The sequence below is a fragment of the Ammodytes marinus genome (genome assembly GCF_949987685.1).
Source record: "Ammodytes marinus genome assembly, chromosome: 14".
NCBI classification, from domain to species: domain Eukaryota; kingdom Metazoa; phylum Chordata; class Actinopteri; order Uranoscopiformes; family Ammodytidae; genus Ammodytes; species Ammodytes marinus.
The window spans coordinates 19,686,146-19,700,928 of record NC_137218.1 but is presented as its reverse complement, the minus strand read 5'-3'; the positions used below and the strand labels follow the sequence as shown (position 1 = coordinate 19,700,928).

Genomic DNA, 14,783 nt, shown 5'->3' with positions numbered 1-14,783 from the left:
TATCTTCAAATATATATATTTTTTTAGAAATATGCAAGTTATTATTAAACCTAAATCAAATAAACTTGATAGAAAACACTGAGTGGGAAATACTATTGGATTTCAGTTGCATTTTTCCAATGCCATACACATGAAGTTTGTTGTACTTAAAATGAGCTAATTTACAGATATTTTAAATTACAATGATAGTGCAGTGAGTCAAATGATATCTTCCATTGGGGCCATTAACTCTGTATTCAACATTTGGATGATTAAATTGTTGACGAAGTGGAGCGCAAAAAGACGGAATGGCCAAAATAGAATTTCCTAGAGTGAGTTTAGCGTAAGCCTACTCTAAATGTGTCTACAGATGTTTATGTTCTGACCATTTAAGTTAGGACATTGTGGTGTACAATTATAAGACCATGTGCAGTCACAGCCGGAGGGGAGAAGGATTAAAGGCATTACGTCTTAATTAATTCAAGGGTAACACGTCTGTTTAAGTGTCAGCATACTTCCGGGGGTTATCTTTAGCATGAGCCGTCCAAAGTTTCTGGTCCAATTATTTCATCTTTCTCGAGACACATTCGAACACTATGTTTATTCCATGTTTATTCCTCCATACGGAGAAGGAAGGCAGCTCAACCATTTACTCATGAAAAATTAATGTCAAAGAAAAGCGATGGGACGTTATGGCTGCACGTGTTTGTCTCACACTTGAGAGGCGCCTTGGCCCTTCGCTTCAGAGCACACAGTGTCAAATGAGATAAGAAATGTGTGAGAAGTACAACTCATGAGTGCATTCCTAATAGGAAGAAGCCCACAGTGAGAGAGAGAGAGAGAGAGCGAGAGACTACTACTAGGAAAACTATTTCCGCATGCTTGAACATTTTTACCTCTGGACCATAGCTCTGGACAAGACAAGTAGGCCAGGCTTCATTTTAAATGTTGGTTTTGAGGGTACATTGTCTCGACTTAATTACATCGCACTTCCACAGGCGGTAAACCATACGTGTCAGTTGACCTTTCAACAACCCTGCCTGCTCCCTTTTGAACTAACAAAAAGTGCTTTTAGCCCCTTCACCTCACTCCATTTCAAAAGGTCCAGACACTATTATAAAAGTTCACATGTATGACCTGCAGTATACACATATTAAAATGGCACATGAGCTCAACAAGACACACTTGAACAGCCACCACAGCTCATAATGCAGGTCAACTTACCGTTTATCAGTGCTATTACCTAGGGGCAAAATAATGGGATCAGTCCAATTTAAAAATAGCTTTTATTGCAGCGTTTCACACAAGCCGCTCGGATCACACACACACACAGAAAAACGATAATCCCCTTTTGACCTTTACAGCATGATGAGGAAAATCGGACTTTCTTCTTTCTTGACCATGATTGTAAAAAAAAAAAAAAAAACGTCTTGTGGGAAATGAGATAGAATGAGATGTGTGAAAACAACAAAGCAACAAAACAGATGCAGCAGATTTCAAATATGAAAAATATTTCAGCAAAATGACATAATTTACATGAATCTTTCTGTTTTGTACGTATGATCGGTTGTGTCTTTGAGAGGCTGTGAGAGTTCAGTCTTAACATGAATGGTAACCCATCTCCCCTGGAGCCAGCGTCAGCCTCCGCCATGTTAGTCCTCGTGGATGTTGAACAGCTTGGCTACTTCGTTCAGGTCTGCGTGTTCCTCTCCATCCTTGATGATCTATAAATATCAGAAATAATAAAATTAAAAATTAAACAGATCTTAGTTTTAAATCTGACTATGTCTTCAAGTGTTTTCCTTATAATGGGACAGTGCGTACCTTCCGTGCGATGGGCATCCTGTTGAACACGTTCCACAGGATAATACCCACCACCACTTTGTCTCTCAGGTAGAAGATCACTCCCTTCCCATAGTCGTCTTTGTGAGGTCCTGCAGCGGGGGCTGGGGTTGAAGAAGCCACCGGGCTAGTGGCTGTGTCCTCGGTCTCGCTTTCTGAACGGATTCCAGTTCCTGTGAAACATTTACCGTGTGAGACTAAATCTGAACTTTGGTCCTAAGATAAATAGTTTAGTTTTTGCTTGAAAAGGTGGAGTGGGCAATTCTGGACAAAAAGAGATTTTGATGACAAGCAGTCTCCAGAATCGCTGACTCCACCTTTTAGAGGATTTAAGATGTTATACTTTTATAGTGAATGTTTCTAACCTGATTTCTCTGTAGCAGCTTTGGGTGTATCTTTGGCAGTGGCTTTGGCAAACACTCCCACCGTTGGTAGGCTGCTGTCAACAATGCCAATCGCCTCGTAGCCTACATCTGGTCCCAGGTCACTCCTGTGTGAAAGCACAGGAGATTGGAACAGGTGTTGAGGAAAAAACATGCTTCAAAAGCTCTCAGCAACAAACTCTTTCTCCTGCTACATAGAACTGAACAAGGATTTAAGAGAAACTTTTTTCACACCCCAATTATAATGTTTTATATATTGACACGGTAGCTAGACACTGTCATTTTGTGTCGACTATTTTTTTTTTGTTTTATTTTGGAACTGCGGTGAACCCATGTTGTCAGCAGTTGGTCATATTTCAGCAGCCGCTACAAGCATGCCGTCACAGTGTGTAGCACGCAACACACTCCACACTTTGGTTACATTTTTAGCAACTTTCAGAATATCTGGTAGGGAGTCTTCTTGTCATCATATCAGTAATGTTTGTCAATTGGTGACAGGCTTACAAAGGTCTGGATGAGAAACGCAGCCCTCTGCTGGTTACTTCTATCCTGATGTCCTCCCAAAGGCATTCTAAATATTTCAGAACTAAATGGTATTCAAGCAATCATGCATGCTCATCTGACTTTTAAAAGGATTACATCCGAGTCATTTGCAGCATTGTAAATCCTTGCCCAAAAGCTTGCTTATTTAAATGTTTTCAATGAACACAGATCTAAAATCCAGACTGGATCTTCTTGAACGTTTCCCTTAATTTCCATTTTAAGCTAATTGCAGGGCTTGCTAAAAATGTGTATAATAATAATTTTTCTAATATGTGACCAATGGAAACCTCAATTTAGCATCCCTAGCAGGACACAGTAAGTATTCAAACACCCACCAGAACATGGACTGATGCCAGTAGGGCTTGTTGGCTCCGGTCATGTTCTCTCCTGCTAGTCTCCCACTCACAACAGCGTGGTCGTGGTGCTCCACCCTCCTGCGGCCCAGTCTGATGTCATAGAAGCACGCAGCGTCTCCTGCCTAAACACAGTCACACACAAGAGAATGAGGATAGAGTTCCAATTACAAACACAATATATACAGTATAAGAATTGCATGGTTTCTGGATCATAGTCTGAGTTGGCCTGAGGAGGGCACTATAACTGAAGATAAGACATTTCTTCAGCTTAATCTGCACAGCAGTTGAAATGTGCAATACTTCAATGACCTTCTAAACTTAATAACTTACCACCCAAATATTAGATCTAGCTTGCAGCTCTGCGTTGACCCGAAAGCCACCAAAGTCAGAGTCCACTTCCAGACCTGCTGACTTGGCAAGGTCAACATTGGGCTCCAGGCCAACAGCTGCAACGATGTGATCGGTTTTCACCTAAGAGGCAAAGCACAAGATAAATCAGTAACTAAGAAATGCTTTCCTGAATTACACTGAACCTCTATAATGAACCTGCACCTACCAATCGACCGTCCTTCAGCTGGATTTCTAACTTGTCGTCTTTGTAGGCCACAGATTTCACCAATGCTTCGGAGATTATTTTCACACCCTCTAGAAAAACCATGGAGAGAATATTTAACATAAGAAATAATTAGGAATTAAGACGATTAAATGAGGTTGTTAAACTACATATTAAAGTTCAGACATGCTAGAGAGAACAGAATGGACGCTGACCTGTCTTGACTTTCTCTGTTGTCCAGTTGCTCAAATACTCCGGCAACACTTTGCCCATGTTGCCCTTCTCAGGATACATCTGTACCACCTCAAGGTCAGTATCAGTTGCTGTAGTAAAGAGAAAGAGAATGAAAATGAGAAATCCAACAAATCAGCAACAACTTAATTCTGCTATACATGTATATGATAATATGTTCTGTCGTCTTACATCTCCTGCCGAGGGCACAGGCCAGCTCGCTGCCCAAGAAGCCGCCTCCAATGATTGTGATGGACTTGACGTTTCTGGAGACCTTATCCAGCGATTTGAAGTCCTCGACCTGTGGAGGAGAACTACATTTAAATCAAATGTATATCCCTTTTTCTGATATTTATGTCACACCTCTTTAAAATACAACATCATAAGGAACAGGTGACCCTGGAGTTACTGAAGTCATTTAAATTACTGTATATATGTCATTAAACACATATAAGCAATAAAAAGAAAAAGGTTTAGAATTAAGTTGACTTAAAGTTGTTTCATTTATAATGAAACTAAGTATTTAGTATTTTGCTCATATTCCAGAGGGGTGGGGTCTACTTTCAGAGTGTATTTCCAACACTGCCAAATAACTTAGTCAGAGTCATTTATATTGACATTTAAATAATTCCATTTAGTCCTCCATTTCTATTCCCCCCAATCAAAAATGACAGTTTTATTTAGCTTTGTACTATCAGCCAGAAATTCCCTATAGCCCCCTTGTGGTTAAACACTGACCTTGCGGAATAGCGTTGTCCTCTGCATCACCTCCTCTCCTGCTTTTTCAATGACTTGCAAATTTCTTGGTATCCCACCTAATGAGAACAGATCAAAACGGTTTCAACCAGGTTTAAGCCACATATGGTGATAACAAATGTATTTTAAAAAGGGGCTTACCAGTCGCAATCAAACACTTGTCATAGGAAATCTCAGTATCGTCGTCCAGTTTTACTTTGTTCCCTCTCACGTCCATGTGAACCACCTGCAACGGATCCAATCATGTCACCAAAAATCTCACAAGATATATCAAAATGTGCATTTACATCTGGCAACAAAATTGTTCATGTAATAATAATGTATCCAACCAAGTTGATGTCCTGTGTATATGTATGAAGTCAGCATACTGTAGTGTCTGACTGTTCAAGGAAATCAAATATTAACAAACCTTTTTGCCAGTGAGAACAGCCACTCCGCCATTTTCTGCACTGTCCAATTCCAATGGATCAATGTAGAATGATGCAGGCTGGAAGTGGATACTGAAAAACAAATACAAAAGACATTAAAATCTTCTAATCGAATTTATAAAAAGTCTGCTAATTTATTTTTGTGTATAAAGCCACCAAGAGACACACAAGGCACTATCCAAGAAAAATGAACACACCTCCTTTCCTTTCCGTTCCACTGTTTGAAACGCAGCGTTTCCGTCACTGCGGGGTCATCAGAGAACCACAGTTCCTTTGAAAGAGGTGGTCTCATGTACGGAAGGTCTGGCTCTTCAGTCACAATCAGTACCTGGTAGCAATCATTTAAAAATATAGTATAGGTAGTGTCACTTGAAAAGATACAAAAGTGTAGGAGTAAATCCTGAGCTTGGTTTTGATTGTGGGGAACTGACCTTGGCACCGGGGTCTCTGGCTCGAATTGAGCGGGCAGCGGCGAAAGAGGCGGTACCTCCACCAATGAGAAGGTAGGGTGTGTGTGCGGGGAGCTTGAGAGTGGCAGGTGTGGCGTCTGCAACTAGAGTTTGCATGGAAGAGCCACAGCAAGCACGACAGAAAGAGAGTGAGAAAGAGAGCGAGAAAGAAAGAGGTGAAGGAAAGGCAAAAAAGCAAAAGCAAGAGAGAGAGACACAGTCAGTCTATGGTATGACATTGGATGGTCATCAGTACCCGCCACGTAAACACTACTAACACCTGAAAGGAGTGAATGGGAAAAGAAATTAAACTTGTCATGTGAGTGAGATTTACCATTATCATTACAAAGAACCCAAACAATGTGGAAAAGGACGTGACGAGGAAAAAGCTGAAATGAAAAATAAGTTAAACCGATAAATGGGAGAAAAAAAGGTGTTGGAAATTAACAATTAACATTAACATTATTATCATTAACATTATCCAAATGGGAACATAGGGTAACGGTGTTGTGTCTTTCCCGCTCCAGCCGGGGCCAGACTTTGGTCTTACCACTCTGTACCACAGCTTCAGGCTGAGGCTCGGACGGCTCTGCTGCGGGGCTTTCTGCTGCCGGGGCTGCTTCTGTGGGTTCTGTTAGTGTAATTAACGCGTTAGGAGGACAAAATAAACCCTCGCCTGCGGTAGAAATGTACATCGCTGGTTCCATGCAACAGGTCTGACTGAGCGCTTACCACTCTCTACCACAGGAGCAGGGGCTGGCGGCTCTGTGAGCTCAGCAGGGGACGGCTCAGAGAGGGGTGCTGCTGCTTCTGGTAGTATAGTGGCAAAGTTACATACTGTCCTCTAGGTGGAATTTTCACTAAATTGTCATAAAAAGTCTAATATTTCCAATAGAATGAGTGGATCTGAATAAGTATCCTTTCTCCTCAGCTCTTACCCTCCTCTACTACAGGTGCGGCAGGTGTTTCTACTGCCTCCTCTGGGGCTGCTTCTACCACTGGCTCAGCTACTGTTGGGGCAAAGATTAGACTATAGTATCATCTAAGTTGCTTTTCAGATGTTATGTACTGAGCTGTAGTTTGCAGACTCAGGTCAGATGGTACAGCAGAAGTGGTATTGTAATATTTTTCTGAATTGTTTGCTAAATTCTTTATTTCCAATAGAATAAGTAGATGGGAGTATCCTTTCTCCTCAGCTCTTACCCTCCTCTACTACAGGTGCAGCAGGTGTCTCTGCTGCCTCCTCTGGGGCTGCTTCTACCACTGGCTCAGCTTCTACCACTGGCTCAGCTACTGTTGGGGTAATCCATAGTATGGGTCAAGACGAAATTCTTAGATAGATGATTGACTATAGTATCATCTAATGTGCTCTTCAGCACATTAGTTGTTTTGCAAAAGTCTAAAATGTTTTCCAAAAGAAAGGATACTCCAATAGAGTATAATTTCTCCTCAGTTCTTACCCTCCTCTACTACAGGTGCAGCAGGTGTTTCTACTGCCTCCTCTGGGGCTGCTTCTACCACTGGCTGTTCAGCTGTTTGGGGAAATCCATAGTATGGGTTAAGATGAAATTCCTAAGATTATTGACTATCCTCCAATGTACCTCTATAGTTAACATGTGAAATTGATATTCTGCTGAGCTGTAGTTTGTAGACTCAGTTCAGATGGAAAAGAGGAATTGTAATTTATCGTTTAATCGTCAGCAAAAGTCTGATATTTTTAACAGAATGATTAAATCAATTAGTTCAGAGTATCATTTCTCCTCAGCTCTTACCCTCCTCTACTACAGGTGCAGCAGGTTGTTCTGCTGCCGCCTCTGGGGCTGCTTCTACCACTGGCTGTTCAGCTGTTTGGGGAAATCCATAGTATGGGTTAAGATGAAAATCCTGACAAGATTATCGACTACCCTCCAATGCACTCTACAGCTAATATTGTAGAGTTAGGTTTGGTTAATCAGTTGTACTTTCATGTTCAATAGATATCGCAGATAGACGATCCAATCGCGTGATGGGGTTGGAGGAGTCAAGTGACTGCATGCAGCTAAGTGGAATTCTAATTTTACTAAATTGTCATCAAAAGTCTAATACTTCCAATAGAATGAGTAAATGGATTAAATTAGAGTATAATTTCTCCTCAGTTCTTACCCTCCTCTACTACAGGTGCAGCAGGTGTTTCTGCTGCCTCCTCTGGGGCTGCTTCAACCACTGGCTGTTCAGCTGTTTAGGGAAATCCATAGTATGGGTTAAGATGAATTTCCTGACAAGATCATTGACTATCCTCCAATGTGCACAACAGCCAATATGTATATGTAATTACGGTTGGGCAATCGGCTCTACTTTCAGATCGTTCAATCATGTTAACTAGATATCGTATATAAACGATCCAATCGTGTGATGGGGTTGGAGGAGTCAAGTGACTGCATGCAGCTAGACTGCAAGACTTGAACAATGGTTGTGTGTGCCACTTTTATCTTGAGCGTGGTTGTACGGGGGCGCTTTTAACTAGCCGAACCTTTAAAAACGTTCTGCAAGCAATAGTCTACAGTTATTAACATGACTGGAAAGAAACACTGTAGGCAAACTGGGTCATAAATGAGGGGTTAAATTCACTTGTCAAAGTACTCCTTAACTGCTCTGTGCCCGGGGACACTTGTTGATCCACAAGAAACAACATCTTACACATGCAGGGGGTGCAAATTATAGAGATTATTTTCTAACAACAACTTAGTAAATTAGTTAAAAGGTGCCTTAATAGGCAATCCTATCATCTTTGGAAAGAAAAATCATTATAAATCCCTTCGCCGATAAACGATCTGATCGCCAATCGGAACAAGCCATAAGTGAAATCCATCTTCTACTGAGTTGTAGTATGCAGACTCAGGTCGGATGGATAAGCAGAAGTGGTATTGTAATTTTACAAAATGTTCAGCAAAGTCTAATACTTCCAATAGAATGAGTAAATGGTTTGGATCAGAGTACCATTTCTCCTCAGTTCTTACCCTCCTCTACTAAAGGTGCAGCAGGTGTTTCTGCTGCCTCCTCTGGGGTTGCTTCTACCACTGGCTCTTCTGCTGTTGGGTTAATCATGGGTTAGGATACATTCTCAACAAAAGAACTGAAGAGGAAGACCATCAGGATCCATGCATTTCATCAGCTTTACCCTGGGAACATTCTGCAATGCATGCACACTTAAGACAACAACAACTACAATTGGATGCTGCCCAATTTGTGGTTAACTTCTACAAGGTTTATTTAACTTGTATTTTTTTAATTAAAGATTTTTTGAAGTATTAATGCACATTTCTACTCGAGCATGTCTCCAGAGACTTTTCCGTGTTAGAACTTAAGTGTTCAAATGAGATCTTACACAAAGCACAAAATAGCATTGAGGTCATCAAAACATGTAATCCACTTCAAAAGGGCAGCTTCCAATTATGAACAATAAAATCACAGTAAAAAGACCCTTTTGAGTATATCCCAGGACAGGACATAGTTTCAAAATTACATTCACAGAAAATGACGGACAGGAGGGGGTATGGAGGAGGGACATTTTCCATCACGTTTATGACAACAAAGCACACACACAAGGCTCCAACATATTTGTGTAAACAATTGTGAGAACTCCAACCACTGTGTCCCACAAAACAACTGAGATATTTACAGGTAGGAATGAGGGTTAGAGTGCGTAAGTGTCCAAAGTTGTATGGTGTAACGGTTAGTGGACACAAACTAAATGACACAACCAATTACAATGGGCTTGACACATGCATTGTTAAATACAAGAAGGTGAATGAAAAATACACACATGCAACAAGAAGGAAAGGTCACAGTTCATGCAGTACACCTCTTAGCTTCTTATTATGGACATTGGACACTATTAACAGACAATAACATATGCGGTGAGGACATCAAGAGGCCTCCTGTAGAAAATGTGTCTACATCATGATTGTATTTTTAACACATCACTTATGTGGGTCAACTCACTGTGAGCAGGTTATAAAGAGAAAAGAAGAGACAGCTGTGTTTTACAGCCTGCTGATTTGTTGCACTAGCCTAACTTGACCAGTTGGTGTCGCCATCTCACACAACTATGGTCTCTGAGTAAAGTACGTGTACAAAGTAGAACAAGTGCACAAGTACACACTTATCCACATTAAGCTCTTTTCTATTACTTTTTTTTTTTTTTTTTTTTTTTAACACAATGTTAATACAGGAGGCACTTGTTTGGCATGCATGTAGGCATACTCAAGTTATGCAGACTACCTGGGGGTGGTTCAGCTGTTTCAGTAGGGGCGATTACTTCAGCATCAGGGGCAGCAGGGCTTGGCTCTACTACACATGTGCAACGTGTAGTAGAACAAGTGCAAGGGTTCACACAATTCCACATTATTTATTTTGTATTACTTTTTAGACTGTTTAGAAACACACTGTTTATATAAAGGGGCATATGTTAGGCATGCATGTAGGTGTATTGAAAGTATTAAGACTACCTTGTTCAGCTGCTACTTCTGCTTCTGGTACTGGCTCAGGGGCGACTGAGAGAGAAATGAACAGAATTAATTTAACAGGAATTATGAACTTGGACTGAAATTCAATGTATTTTGTTTTATGAGACATTCAGATGGTGAAAAGTCACTGAAATCAATCTACCACTCGGTTTTGACTAAAGTCTGTTTTGCAGTCTTAATAAAAGAGGATGCTACACCATGCATTGCAGAGTCAGTTGATTCCAAACCTACTCTTACACCAAATAACTGTTCACTGGGATTTAATAACAACACTATTTGAGTCAAACCCATTAAACAGCAAATACAGGCACTGTTTTTAAGATGTTTTAAGCTTAACACAAGTTATTGTTCATTGTAGGCACATTTAACTGACCCTTACATTATGAACAGAGCTGGACTTTGATCAATACATATTAAGATAAAGAACAAAGTCAAAATGAGAAGGAAATCACTCACCGTCTGTCGCAGTGGCTTCCGAAGCTAAAAACAAAACAAAATGTATGAAAAGGGTGAAATCATAACAACAACAACAACACAGAAAGTATCTCCATGAGATGCTGTGGCTCTAGTATGAATAGCCTTATAGTCTTTGTCATGGAAAAAAGTAAAACAGTCAAAGCTGTATTAACCCCATTGTATCAGTTACTTACCAGTTGTTTCTAATTGGATAAGGGAGTCTCCTTTATATGGTCTGGATGAAATTTCATCAATACGTTCCTGATACCTTTGTGAGTCTCCCTTTACAGTTCGGTACGCCTGTGAAAACAAAGCAAAAACAAAAGCTCTCCATTTACTGACAACCATTTTACACTATTACACCTTGAGTCTGTAAATCAGAACCCGAGTCAGTAGTGGGGCAGGACCTCCTGGATGAAAGCTAGCTGGCAAAACAAGGGATAGGTACCAAACCACAAACACTCCTTATTCATGTCAGTGCCTGTACTGTAGGTTATGAGGTGGGTGAATGACTGAGCCTACTCACGTATACTCCACCACCGACGCAGGCCGCTCCGACCAGAAGCACGTACAGCTGGTTCTCCCGACCTCCCCCTGCAGGCCCGCTGGACATGTGAGACGCAGGGACGCGCGTCGGGAGCCTGCCATGGGTCAACCCTAAAACACATTCAACACAAAACACAATCTTACAACCAGACAGAGGTCAATCATTGCTGCAGTACATCCATGAACTTAAAGAGGACATGTGTCATGTTTTATTATGCCTACATGATTTAGAATAAATGTTTAACTGTGATTTTTTGTGGATGAAATTGCGAATCGCGATATGATTTGCGTTATTAAAAGGGAATTATCACTTTGTCATCATTATTCTCATTTTCCTTGTGGGAAAGAAATACATTTTACTTTGGTCTGTAAAATATGATGTGTAGGCAGGACATCTCTGTAGCATGCCAATATTTCATTTGGTATGTTGACATACATTTAGCCTTTAACAAACATTGCACATTTCTGCGATATGAAACAATGCACAAGGTCATATTACGATTGTGATCAATTGTCGAGCCCTGGTGTATATTTTCCTGCATGATTGAGTAAAACACTTTACTTTATAATTTCTAAAAGGTTTACACAGTTTGTGTACAATAAATGATTCTGGCTGTATGATATTATTTGCAGACTATGCCTGTGATGTGAGTGTTGACAACGTAAACATGAAAATGAGAAGCTCTGATGTGCACACATTCTGTTCATGTGCAAGGTAATATATTACAGCATGAGCTTTGACTCGACATTCTCCTAATGCAAATGAATGGCACACTTTGGTGCTACGCTTGTAATAAGATGAATCCAACAAAGCGCGCGAGCACATACACCCACCCACGCCTGCTAAAAGCTTGAGTCCTCAAGATGACCAACCCCTCTGATGAATTCCTTATCTCCCCACTGCTCCATTTCTTCATAGGCACACTGTGCAGGGGGCTCTGACGTTGTGCCTATAGGCCTACTTACAGGGTCACAAGGCGCTCTTTATATGTCCATGGCTGAAACCCTTTGAAAGAATGGCAATATCTGACGGGTAACCACATATTATGTAACACCTGTGATGACCACCACGTCAATGAATCCGTGCATGCGAAAAACGTGTGACAGGGACAAGAGCGTATCATTCACTAGATTTGCTTTTATATAATTGGACAAGAGGTACAATAAGAGAAGAGCAATGTGGTTTAGGTAGCTATGTCTAGTCACCCATGCCTGCATGTTACTGTTTGCTATAGCTCAGTTATTGTTAGCTTTTTGACAGCAAGACGAAGGTCATATCATTCAAACCGAGCAACCAAATGTTCCCTTGTCTGGTTAAGCAACCTCACGACGTTGTGAAATGTCGCCTCACGAACAATTTAGGAGTGAATTTAGGCCAACTCATAAAGGGGGCGGTAAGTTACTGTAACTAGTTACGAACCTGTTCTTGTCACATTCTGCCGGCATACGGTGGAAGAAGCTCTGGCAAGTGGCGCAAGCTTCCTCCACACTGCTCTACATTTCAGCATTGTGGCTCCGCTGTGACGGCTCCCAGTTTACCAGCCGTGTTGTCGGGAAAGGAACACAAGCCAGTTACCGTTAACGAAGACCGACAGACAGGACAGCACACACGCTGACAACTAGCAGCACCGCGCTACACGCCAAGGCCAGAGACAGGTCATACGCTTCAGGGGGATCATGGGTAATTGTAGAGACTCTTTTTTAAGGCAGAGATTGGCCACCACTAGGGGTGACTTGATATGAAAGAAAAATGGCGTCGCCGACATGAGTTCTGTAAAGATTTAAAGCCTGGACATTTTTGCATTGTTATTTTTGTCCCATGGTGGATAATAAAATGTTTATAACCCTGCAGTAAACACTTACATGATTAACGTTAATGTAATTTAAGGTGTAAGCTGTGTATTTAAAGGCCGTCACAGTGTGTTGTAGCTGTTTCAAGCTCTCTCCTTCAAGACTCTTTGGTAGCTGTCGTAAACCGGTTCTTGTTCTTGACATTGTGCCATTATGCAGAGAGTGGATTGCTGCCCTCTACAGTTTATTGAACATACAGTAACTCGGTGAAGAAAAGTTTTCCAGACAGTTTTTAACGATGAAGAAACGAACACTAAAGAAGAGGCATGTACTGTATAGCAGGCAAGTATAGTCCATAATAACATGCTTTAAAAGTGAAAATAAAGCATATGCCGAAATGTAAAGTACACACCTGAGGAGGCTAATAATATTTACACTAATAAGGATTTAATGTCTTCAAAAAACATGTAAAAACACGAGGTACAAATCGAAGAAAAATATTTACTTGGCTTTTAATGCAGACAGTTTTAATGTTATGAACCATCATGTTGTGTAGGCCTGAATGTTGGCAAATACATGTGGGTGCATGTAAATTATGCAGACAAATATTCATGATTTTCACTGAGTCATGATTTTGAAATATGAAAATTCCCCCGTGACAGACGAGATACCATCATACACTACAGCAGGGGTGTCAAACTCATTTTCACAAAGGGCCGAATTACGACTTGATAATCACACGAAGGGCCAGACATGTCGCTTACTGACATGCCTTCTTTTTAATCCAAAAATCAAACAACATATCTAGGTATATAACCTGCGTACATACAGGGGCATAGGCTAGGTTTTGTTTACATATTTTGGGGGACAAATTATAGGTGGGGGGTATGGGGGTGCTCCCCCAGAAATGTTTGTGCATCAAACACTTAATTTCCTGTATTCTGGTAGTTTATTCTGTTTCTGTTTTCTGCGTTAATTTATTGTAGAAATGTCTTTATTTTTCTAAAGGAAAAGACAACATTCAGGTTCCTGGTGAAACAATTATAAAGGACTATAATGCAGTAAGGCTCTCAGGCATCCTGGATTGAGCCACAATATGTTTTCTCTTGGATTTTTCTAAACTTTCTGCACATTCAAAACATATCACGTTTTTTTATTTTATTTTTTATAGGAATCATGACCCAGCACCAGTGTTAACTATTTATGACACTTTACATTGGTAATGAAATGCAAAGCCACCATTGGAAACAAAAGGGGTGGGCTATCAGCGGCTATCTAACATTAGCTAGCGAGCTATATTGTAACTTGAGGCAAAAGTTAGAAACCAGATAATGTTAGCATTCATCCTTAGACAGTTGACACAATCAATCATCAATATTAGCATACTATTTAGCTACATAGATCGGCCTATTTACAGCCATTAGAAAACTGACATCTTTTCTTCAATGCAAGTTCATCAATTCATGGCTTAAAATCCTGAGCTGTGGAACTTTCAGAAGACATTCCTAGTGGTAAGCTATGCGAGTGTCCTAACGGTTGGGAGCGTGTGCGACGTGCAGATATGGCACAGGCTCCACATGAGAGAATTTTTTTTAATTTTTTTTTATGCGGGCCGAATTTAACGGAATTGCCGAATTGGTTCGCGGGCCAGATTAAATATCGAAACGGGCCAGATTTGGCCCGCGGGCCAGAGTTTGACACCCCTGCACTACAGCATTATGTTGCCCTCTGGTGGTGGCTTAATATAATACAAAAAGAAGATGAGAGTTTTAATGATTGGCTGTAATCAATGCTCATTTCAAACCTTCATAATGTTGTCCTCTGCAGTGAAATTTAAAGTTATAGTACGTAGCGTATTCATAAACCTGAATGTACTTTACACTCAAGCCATTGCCAAATGAGTCGACAGAAAGTTGATCAAAGCTATCAGCTCCAAAGAAATCTCTCTCCGTCCCTCTCTGTATT

At 40.7% G+C, this 14,783-nt stretch overlaps 1 protein-coding gene across 16 annotated transcripts; it reads right to left on the bottom strand.

The window, feature by feature from the left end:
• Window positions 1-1,246: 1,246 nt before the first annotated feature.
• Window positions 1,247-12,670, bottom strand: aifm1 (apoptosis inducing factor mitochondrion associated 1). 16 transcript variants are annotated; one of them, XM_080041309.1, is made up of 27 exons: window positions 12,448-12,670; window positions 11,008-11,138; window positions 10,676-10,781; window positions 10,482-10,505; window positions 10,008-10,052; window positions 9,781-9,849; window positions 8,517-8,588; window positions 7,663-7,734; window positions 7,293-7,364; window positions 6,981-7,052; window positions 6,724-6,813; window positions 6,459-6,530; window positions 6,253-6,330; window positions 6,071-6,151; window positions 5,503-5,624; window positions 5,269-5,399; window positions 5,053-5,143; window positions 4,785-4,869; window positions 4,626-4,702; window positions 4,080-4,188; window positions 3,872-3,979; window positions 3,660-3,748; window positions 3,434-3,574; window positions 3,083-3,225; window positions 2,187-2,311; window positions 1,804-1,994; window positions 1,247-1,703 (listed from the first exon to the last, which is right to left on the bottom strand). In XM_080041309.1, the coding sequence occupies exons 1-27, from the start codon at window positions 12,533-12,535 to the stop codon at window positions 1,632-1,634; spliced, it is 2,556 nt and encodes an 851-aa protein (XP_079897435.1). In that variant the 5' UTR covers window positions 12,536-12,670; the 3' UTR covers window positions 1,247-1,631. The 16 variants fall into 16 exon arrangements, with proteins under 16 accessions (XP_079897435.1, XP_079897444.1, XP_079897443.1 ...); XM_080041318.1 differs by having other exon boundaries at window positions 6,253-6,327; XM_080041317.1 differs by having other exon boundaries at window positions 8,517-8,585.
• Window positions 12,671-14,783: the final 2,113 nt, after the last annotated feature.

Excerpts from the sequence above, each read along its gene's own strand:
- aifm1 (XM_080041309.1), bottom strand. The coding sequence starts at position 12,535 with ATGCTGAAATGTAGAGCAGTGTGGAGGAAGCTTGCGCCACTTGCCAGA. Across the intron at positions 11,139-12,447 it reads GCAGAATGTGACAAGAACAG|GGTTGACCCATGGCAGGCTC; the intron begins GTTCGTAACTAG and ends AATGTGTTTTAG. Across the intron at positions 5,144-5,268 it reads TGGAACGGAAAGGAAAGGAG|TATCCACTTCCAGCCTGCAT; the intron begins GTGTGTTCATTT and ends TTTGTTTTTCAG.